Source organism: Oryzias melastigma, linkage group LG7, assembly GCF_002922805.2.
Source record: "Oryzias melastigma strain HK-1 linkage group LG7, ASM292280v2, whole genome shotgun sequence".
In the NCBI taxonomy this organism is placed as follows: Eukaryota; Metazoa; Chordata; class Actinopteri; order Beloniformes; family Adrianichthyidae; genus Oryzias; species Oryzias melastigma.
In genome coordinates, this window is record NC_050518.1 from 30044602 (window position 1) to 30055153 (window position 10552).

The 10552-nt window shown below is 40.3% G+C and overlaps 1 protein-coding gene across 1 annotated transcript in view; it reads right to left on the reverse strand.

The window, feature by feature from the left end:
* Positions 1 to 10552, reverse strand: part of lamb2l (laminin, beta 2-like) — a gene marked incomplete at its 3' end in the record, with an annotated part of 79388 nt that overhangs the window by 18648 nt on the left and 50188 nt on the right. Inside the window, 3 exon segments of the mRNA XM_024292502.2 lie at positions 5076 to 5197; positions 6461 to 6622; positions 7675 to 7815. Coding sequence (XP_024148270.1) covers positions 5076 to 5197; positions 6461 to 6622; positions 7675 to 7815 — 425 coding nt within the window.

Consider the following 10552-nt stretch of genomic DNA (forward strand, 5'->3'; position numbering starts at 1 on the left):
ACAGTTAGTTTTACCAAGTATGATGTATTTGAGGCATTTTTTTTAAATCTAATTCACTAAAATACAACCTGAGCTAATTAAGTGACCCTTACTGTATTTGTTGAACCACTTAAAATCCTTAAATTTGCTCATACTTCTGCCTTATAGTTCTGGTTGTGCTCACTGACTTCCAAACGATTTTCTGTGGTAAACAGAACACAAAAATCAGTCAAAATGTTTTACTTTTCTGAATTAGTTGAATAAAGTTTGTTAGTTAACCTTTTTTATTTTACTACTTACTTACTTACTTTATGCTTTGTTGATACTTTTTAAAATAAAAAAAACGTGTTGTTTTTCTTTAACCAGAGAGACACAAAAAAGGGGTAAAAGAGTCACATGTGGCTCCACAGACCCCTGATCTAAACAAACTCAAGCAGGCCTTTTGCCTGTTCAGGTGCAGCAGAGTTTCAGTGTAGATGTATCCGAATTGATGAATCCAGATCTGTGTTTTTGCTTTATTTTTGCACAATAATAATAATAAAAAAAAAGATCAGAATTCAGTTTAATGCAGCTAAATGCAGCCCAGATAAGCAATAATGTGATGCTGATTACACAAAATAAAGTTTAGATTAACAGCAGTTATATGTATTTAAACAGAACTACTTGGGATTAGCGCTTTCAATCTAACACTGACAGGAAATTGGTGTTAGGAAGACTTAAATCCAAATGCACTTTGAGTCGGACTTTTGTGCAGGTGAACCTCCTTTTAGCATCAGATGTTTGCTATGTTTGTTTTTCTCTTCCTTCCCATCCATCCGTCTGTCATCTCCTCTCTCCTTCAGCTCACGTGTTTCTTGGCAACAGTCAGGCATTAGTCAGCACCTCGTTTCTGAACACTATACTTTTCCTGTCCATCCCATCAATCGTCACGTTGTTGCGCTGTCTCAGAAATACTCCAAGTGTTTGACAGATTGTGCTCGTGATATATGACTGTGGCATAGAACCGTTCATTTTCCACGTCTCGGCTCAGCTGTTTCTGACTGTCATGCTGACAGACGACCAGAGGAGGAACACACACGTGATGTCCAATAAATTCATCAAACCTTTATCTATGCAACACTTTTCTACAATTCAGTGCTTAACAAATTTGTGAAAAAACACGTAAAACTCCTCCATCAAAATCCCTCAAAAAATATATTTCTAATATAATTGCAGATCTTTTCAAGAATTGAAAGGAAATAACAATTTAAGATTTGATCAAAACACAGTTTACCAAACTATCTGTCGATATGTATTTTCATTTTTAATCTATAGTGGGGAAAAAAATTATTTATTCAGCCAAGGGGTCAGTTTCTCCAACTTAAAAAGATGATAGAGGCCTGTAATTTTCATCGTAGATATACCTCAACTATGAGAGACAAAATGGGAAAAAAATCTAGAAAATCACATTGTCTGATTTTTAAAGAATTTATTAGCAAATTATAGTGGAAAATAAGTATTTAGTCAATAAACTTTCAACTGATATATTCTGTGTTAGCAATGACAGCAGTCAAATATTCTCTGTAAGTCTTCACAAAGTTTTCACAAACTTGCTAGTATTTTGGTCCATTCCTCCATCAGATCTCCTCTAGAGCAGTGATGTTTTGGTCCATTCCTCCATCAGATCTCCTCTAGAACAGAGATGTTTTGGTCCATTCCTCCATCAGATCTCCTCTAGAGCAGTGATGTTTTGGTCCATTCCTCCATCAGATCTCCTCTAGAGCAGTGATGTGTTGGTCAATTCCTCCATGTAGATCTCCTCTACAGCAGTTATGTTTTGGGGCTGTCGCTCTCAGACTTTCAACTCCCTCCAAAGGTTTTCTATGAGGTTGAGATCTGGAGACTAGGACACTCCAGGACCTTGAAATGCTTCTTATGAAGCCACTCCTTCATTACCGAGCAGTGTGTTTGGGATAGTTATCATGCAGAAAAACCCACATATGTTTTTTATCTTCGATGCCCTTGTTGATGGAAGGAGGTTTTCACTCTAAATCTGACCACACATGGCTCCATTCATTCTTTTCTTTACAATAATCAGTCGTTCTGGTCCCTTTGCTGAAAAATAGCCCCAAAGCATGATGCTTCCACCCCCGTGCTTTGCAGTAGGTATGATGTTATGTAGATGAAGCTCAGCATTCTTTCTCCTCTAAGCATGACAAGTAGAGTTCTTACCAAAATGGTTTATTGTGGTTTCATCTGACCATGGGACATTCTCCCAATCCTCTTCTGGATCATCCAGATTTTTATTGATCGTTCTTATGATCATGTTGACCCCACAGAGTGAGATCTTACGGGGAGCCCCAGATGGATTAGGAAAGGTCTTCCATTTCCTAATAACTGCTCCTACAGCTGATTTCTTCACACCAAGCTGTTCATCTAATGCAGATTCAGTCTTCCAGCCTGGTGCAGATCAACAGTTTTGTTTCTGGTGTCCTTAGACAGCTCTTTGGTCTTGGTCACAGAGGAGTTTATAAAGTGTGACTGTTTGAGGTTGTGGACAGGAGTCTTTTCTATAGATAATCAGTTCAAACAGGGGTTATTAATACAGGTAACAAGTGGAGGACAGAGGAAGTTCCAGGTCTGAGAGCCAAAGATCTGGCTTGTTTGTAGGTGACCAAATATTTATTTTCCACCATAATTTACAAATAAATTCTTTAAAAATCAGACAATGTGATTTGCTGTTTTTTTTCCCTCATTATGTCTCTCATAGTTGAGGTATATCTATGATGAAAATGACAGGCCTCTCTCATTTTATTAAGCAGGTTAACTTGCACTATTGTGGGCTGACTACAGACTTTTTTTGCCCCACTGTATTCAACTTCCTTTAATAATCCACTCGAGGGACATTTCTTCTCTGCATCGGACCCTTCAATGAATGATCCACCACACAGGAAACATTAATGACATTTTGCTGCTGTGTTTGGACAATTATTCACAGCAGAACCAAAGTCCTCCTGATCTTAACTGATGAATACAAAAGAATCCATTGTTTAACTATAACAAGTCCTCCAAGTCCTTCAGCTGCACAGGAGACAGCACCTTAGTCACTGAGTTTCGACAAGCTCAGTCAAGACTTTATACTGTGGATAACTCTAAATGCACCAATTCCAAATGTTACTAAAATCATATTTTTAGATGTCGTGACTGAGATAATAACTAAAGAGAAATGCATAAGAAAAGAAAGTTTGAAAACTTTGGACAGTCTCAATTATCTGCACTTTCTATCCGTTTGAGTTTGGATCGAAGGTTCCAAATGTCATCTGTGAACATCCGCCGGTTTAAGGGCAGGTGGAAGTGCTGCATTTAAACCATCGATTGTACCCAGAGAGCCAGACGGCAACAGCAATCGCTGATTTTGAAAAGTCATATGGGTCACCACAATCTTGCCAGAGAAAAGGTCAAAAAGTTTTTAAGCACGAATAAATAAAAGCAGTGAGAAGAGTCTGAATAAACCAAAGTTATAGTCTTTAATAGATGTCAGTTTGCCCACATCTGAGACAACTCGTCGTATCTCTAAGCTTCACTTGAACAAAGATCATTAATCCTTTTTTTTGGGGAGATTTGGAGGTTCAGTCCTGTGGCAGGCGGGGGGCAGAAGGCCAAGTGATAATTGACTGATAAGAGGTTCTTCAAAGTCTCAAAAATCATCTGATGATCAGCCGATTTCAGACTGCGCCCCCGCCCCTGTGCTGCTATCCCACTGCCACCATCTGATTGTTAGAAATCGTATGGTAGCAGTGCGGGTGCTCGATGAGGGCTGTTGACATGATGACATCGACAGATGGAGAGACAGCATTAATGCTGGACAAAACTCATCACGGCGTTGATAGAACCACAGCGACTCAGAGACCTGCGTATTGATGAAATGCGGTTGATGCTGAGAAGAAGACAGAACATGGTGCTTTCTTGGGAGGCATGCTGTCTAAAAATGTGTAAGCTGACAAGATTATAATGTGTGATCCAAATCGTAGTTTTGAAGAACCAGTTGTGGACAATGCCCTGCTTTTTATATACCGCGGCTGGCAGCACTTGATATGTACGGCTGTGTCCGAAGACAAAAAAACATCCTCCAATTAGAGCTGCTGTCGGTTGGCAGCACCGCTCTGTGGCTGCCTGATTTCATAATGATGTTAATCCTGCCGGACTGCCGCCATCTATATTCATGACAATGCCAACGATTTTTCAAAAAATCAGGCAGCGGCAGCTAATCTTGAAGATTCTTCTGTTGCATCCCCATCGCAGATGCAGTTTTTATTCGTGATCGTAGCATAAGACCTTCTTTCCTGCAGCAGATTTACTGGAATCCAATGGTATTATTTTAGCATTATATCTCATGACATCGTTCTTTTCCTCCTTTAGCTTTCAAATCTAAACATCGGTGTAGAACACAAAATACATATAAATATATATAGATTCATGAAATTATATAATTAAGGAACTTTACATATGAAAAGCAACTAATCAGAATATAATGCAGAATGTAAAAAATATTGGCTAAAGTTGACTGACTAACCAATTATTTATTCTAATTCTTATTGTTTATTAAAAGCCAAAGAGTCATAACATAGGGAGCCCCATGTGACTCCGGGGCCTCGAGTTGCAGACCCCTGCCCTAAATAGAGTACTAAGTAATGAGGGAATTACAAAACAACCTTAGACTGGGTTGCTTTTCACCATAGTAACATGGATGATGTATTCAGACAAACATGTCTTCTCATGAAAGAATGAATCAACAGAGAATATGCGGCTCATTGAAGTCTCTGAACCTTGACCGAGTAAATGCAGGTGGACGTATTGCACAGTCTCTCTGTCAGGTTGCACCTTTGCCCTCAGGAAGTCGTGTACTTTATAACCTGGACCTCAGCAAACAGGGCTGCTCCCTCCCTTCAACCGATACCTACAAAGCCTCTTTATTTAGCTAGCCCACCTGACTCACAAAGAACACACCGGCCCGGGCAAGTTCAAGTGACAACTGAAAAAAATGCTCCGTACAGGAGCCTGCAGTGACTTGAAGGAATCCGAGCTGCTGTTAAACACACACTTGCAGGCCTGTTTACCTGTTTTGGTGCAGCAGAGTCTCCGTGTAGAGCTGCTCGGTTGGAAGAAGGTTGCCGCATCGTAGACTGGAGGGCAGGTTTACGGAGGTAATGCTGACTACAGCCTCCCAGTCCTCTGGCGACTGCACAAACACACCAACACCCAAATCAGGACCACTTTCAGCATCCTTTGGAATACAGTGGTACTACAAACCTCGTGAGTTATTTGTAGGGTGTTTTCAGACTGGAAAAGTCAGCTTCATTTGATCCGGATCGAGTCCTGAACCTTGCTTTTGGTCTGTATTCAGACTATCGTCAACTGAACATTTCTGTTTCAAACTAAAGCTTGTAAACAAAACCATGTGACTAAAGATCTCTTCTGTCTTTGTCCAGGAGTTACAAGGGCACAAAGGAATGAGAGAGATAGAAGTCTTAAGCTTTGCAGTCTTTCTCGGGATATTTCACTTATTTAAATTTCATATTTCGCAGACTAAGTACAACACTTTTTACTTCCACTTTGGTACAATAGAGACATGGTGCAAGACATTTTTATGACATAGATTATCGGAAAAAAACTGTTAAAAGCAATGATCACGTTAAAAGTTGTTTAATGAGCCTGCGTTCATCCGAGCACATTTCAATGACTTGCTGTGTCTCATCACTGCTCCATGTTTGTCCACAGTTCTCTGTTTATACCCAATAATTCCAGGCAAGGGTGGCCGTTTTGGTCCAGTTGTTCCACTCCGAGCATGGACCGTATGCAGACTGAGAAAAATCAGAGCGAACCGGATCTCTGTCTGTTTGGAAACGAACTGAGACCACCTCAAAAAGTGAGTCAGAGAGCGGTTCCTGGTCCTGGACCAGGGCCCACTTGGGTGTATTCAGACTAAAAATGTGTGTCTCATTTTAAAGAGTAACACAACAGGACAGTTGGAGGCTGACTCTAGTCTCAGCTCAGATTTGAAAAATGGAAGAAGGGGGGTTGGGATAGGGGAGGCAGGCTGAGCAGGTGAGGTGCGGTCCGGATCTGTTATGGTGCATTCACACTGAACGCGGCAGGCACGTCAAATTTGCGTCTGCTGCCTCTCTTTTGGCTTGTCGAGCCGCTTTTCTCCTTTAAAATTGGCTGGAATTATCGTGTTAACGGTTGAAAAGTTACAGTAAATTCAGGAACATAAACACTGGATGTTTTAAGGGTGTAAAATCCCCACTCAACCCTCTTTATACACTCTTCTCTGACAGAACGTTTCTATATTTATCCCTTGATCAAGTCGTATAGAATGAAAACTACCAATTGAAGATTTTCGTAGATGGACAAGATGAACAGCCAATCAGGAAGCAAAAACTGAGCCGTGATATAGCGAGGGAACACTGTATTGTCATTCATAGACTGCAGAGCCACACACCTCGGGCTCGTAGCGGAGCATGATGTGGTACTCCATGGCGTGAGGGATGTTGTCGATTGAGAAAACCAAACCGGCGCCATCTTTGACACGAGCGAAGCCGGGTCCGGTCCAGGTCACCACCACGCCGGGAGTGTGCTCTCTGTTAACAGTCGTCACATCGGGCTGAAAAACACAAACTTACTTTTACTGCACTTATACTCACTGAGCTCTGACATGTTCAGAGCTCCACTTTGATTCTGTGATTTATGTCCTTCTCCTGAGAGGAGAGATGTGCTTTCATAAAGTCTCCTGCTGCTCGTATAATTACATAGTGGTTAAAACTGTAAAAGCTCTCAGTTTCAGCAGTAAAACAGTGTTACTAATAAAAAGAACAAAGAAGGATGGATGGATAAAAGTGAGGAAGGACGACAGAAGTATGATGAACATGGATAGATTTGTTAGGGTGTCAATCTGTTTACCGTCGACTTTTAAAGTTTGATTTAAGTAAAAGAAAAGCCTCTTAACATTATTATTAAACCATGAATTGTTTTAAATACATGTTTTGAGTTTGGGGCAGTTTAACGCTAGGTTCACACTGGACGTGGAGCAGAGTGCGCGCGGCATTCGCTCTCTCCTGCAATTCACACCAGACGCTCATTTTCCGTGACGGTCGACAGGCGTATCTGCTAGAGCTGGGGTTTGTTTTTGCCATCATGGGTAAGTTAATAACCTAGCTAGGAGGCCTACACTTCTTTAATTTATCTGTTGTTGAGACACAGAGAGAAGTGTGTGTCTGCTTTTGTGTCTGTAGTGATTGCATGTTTATTTACAGTCTGTTTAGACACAAAAACATGATCATGTGTCTGTGTTTTATTGGGAAAAATTGGTTATATCTTGAAAATAAACCAGATATTTTCAAGTATCTTGATGAAACTTCCTGCCAGAATTGGCGCAGATGGCAAAAGAGACCAGATGCTTAAACGATCCGCTGCACTCGCCTGGAGTGAACCACAACATGGGTTAACAATGGTGCTTCCGTTCCGCGGCGCTTCCGCGTCAAGTGTGAACCAGACAACACTCTTACCTCGAAATTTAGCTCTGTGGTACGAGCAGACTAGATTTCATTTTATTTTCCAATAAATGTCGAAGTATTCAACAGACCTGCTGTCATAAGTGGACGGTTGGAGATTTTAACAAAGCACGCATGAATGTTTTTAAGTGAACGGCAGCGTTACTGTCTGCTGAAGCTGTCGGATGCGTCTAAGTGCCGTGTGGTACTGCTGCGAGCTGGAGACCCGTCTGTGGCGCCGATGCCTCCGCGCCTGGTTGCTAAGATGTTGAATGCAGTCGTCTGCAGCCTGAGGACGAACTTTTCCCTGAAGAGCAGAGGACACTTTTCACATGTGTGTCTGGGTACAAACATCTTCTTCCAAAGGCGTAAACGACAACAGAGCAGAAAAAACCTGTCAGAGTGTGGAAGAAAAACAATTTTCTAAAGACTAAACCATCAATTACATTGATTTTCAGGATGATTCATCGGATCTATTTTGTCTTTCCCTTTTTTTAAACAAACCATAGATTAATTTCTTAAGATTTTAATGTATTTTTTAATAATTTCATTCATTAAAGTTTCAGCTTTAATTATCAAATGATGTTTAATTGGAATGTAAGTACAACTGTGAGACTGTGATTGGAATAGATTCAGCAGGTTGCCATGGATCCCAGAACCAGCTCACCCTGCTGGTTTTGAAAGCAGTTTCTCACTGTGTGCTCAGTTTCTCAGCAGCAGCAGTTGAAACACTGAGATACTATGTAGAAAACGTCATTTCATGGATCTGCATGGATGCCTCGTCTCTTCGCAACAGTTGTGATGCAAGAGCAGACTGACTCAAGACTCCAAGCAAAGCAGAACAAGACAAGAGATGTTTTTTTTTTTTTTTAAAAAAGAAGCTGACATGTGAAAGGAAAAAGTCATTTTTTTCTGCTTGTGAAGTAAAGTTTAGTGACACTTAGATTTAAACCATAAGCTATTAAACCATAATTCTTTATTTGGGTAGATTTAGACAGAGACTGATGAAGATCCATCCTACTTATAGTTTATAAGATCACTCTTCATTGAACTCAGACAGTTCTGTTTGTATAGTTAGTAAAAAAGTGGAATAATAACAAAAGATAAACAAACTTCTAATTTCAGGGAATGCAACACCTGAAGAAACAAACAAAAAAGACATTCAAAATCCCTGACAGACGAAGACTGTAGAGTCAAAGACGGGACAGACATAGATAACAAGGGCGTAATCCAGGAATTAAAAGCATGACGGTAACAAAGCTGTTCCATTCGGTTTGGATCTCCCTGAATTATAGACGCCACTTTGCTTTGATCCTCCTGAATCCTTCGGATCATCTGACAGCAGAGAACTTCTCCGGTGAATCCAGTTTGCAACACAAACGGCAGTAATCTGTGTTGGACTTTTTGCTAGGAACAACGACAGCAGCATGAACCTGCAGACGAGTTCTAGTCCATCATGCTACTGGTCATTAAGTCAGAAGAAAAGCTGCATTTTCTGAATGTAACAAGACAAATGCTGAGGAAACCAATCGCCTATTGTTTACTAACAATTAAATACTGACAGTTTGATGCAAACAAAAGTTTTTCTGAAGAATCAAACATGTCTTTTATGCATTCACACTGTCCTGGGCTGCATTGACCACATTGGTTTTCTTGTCCTACTGCACATTTGAGCGATAATTTTGCCCTCACCATATGCACAAAAACTTACCAACATTTGCACACACCAGTACCTGGTTAAAAGGAATTTTGGGCATAGTGAACAATAAACCCCTCCCGCAAATGATGACATCACAGCAGGTGAAATGCTTAATGGTGCCTGAAGGAAACACAACAATTATAGAAAAAACTCCAATTTTGCAAAAAAAAAAAGAAGTTTTGAGGCGTATAACAAGCCGACGTCTCTTTTGATAGATGACGAGTGCTAGTGCTGTGAAAGAAATGTGAATATATCTGCTGTAAATCTAAGTATTGTTCACATCCATGTTTTTGAATGACTTATTGCCGGAGTTGGTTTGTGTTTATTCGCATTATTATGATTCAATGGAAACAGTGTAGCGGTAATTGCAAAACCGTGTTTTTTTGACATGTCAAGAATCTTAATAAAGTTTTCCGCATACATGCTGGAAACATAGCTACTGATTGTGGCTCCGCTGCCAAACACTGATACCAGGAACTATGTGGGGTTCACTGTCTATCCCAGGGACATTTCAATACACGAGTGAGCAGAGCGGGAACCAAACCTGCAAACCTCTGAACAGAGGTTAACCACTCTACCTCTGTACCACAGCCAACCCATCTACACCACCAAAACAATGGAGAGGACCATGATCTCTGTATTTTTGAAAATTATGTAATCAAAACATACGTGTCAGGGATATCCAAAGGAAGTTTTGAAATGATTATTGGATGGCTACGCGACCTACAGCTAGGTGGCTATTTTGTGCCTAAGTGTAAAATTTGACAATTTTGCTACAAAATGGGAAAATAAAACTTTTGTTCGAGTGATCTTCACAAAATTTCACACACATACTGCCAGCTTAAATCTACAACAACCAAAGTTTTGTTGATCTTTAACCTCTAGAAGAGGTTAAGTTTTTAAAATAAATAAATCCCTTTAATTTAAATTCCTCCAAAGAATTTTGATCTAACTCCTCGAGCATCACTGGACAACTACTTAGTGAAAAATGCTGGATTTAAAAGTCGTAGCACTAGCGTTGAGCTTGCAAAAGTGACGTTCCCTCTTGCTTGCACAATAGTTTCCAGAGTACTGTGAAAATGTGATATCTGAGTCATTGGCTCAAGCTGAACGAAACTATGTGACTTACAATATCAGGAGTGTGGGCGTGGTCAACAAAAAAACCTCTGTTGCCAAGGAAATCTCAAAATGTGTTTTTGCAGATTCTTTTAAAAAATTAAATAGACCCGTTTGTCACCCCCAGGACACAAAAAATGTAATGTTTGCTATGGAGAACCAACAGAAAAGCTGTCGTTTGGAAAAATGTGATTGAAAAAATGTATGAGTCAAGCGGAGGTCTGACCAG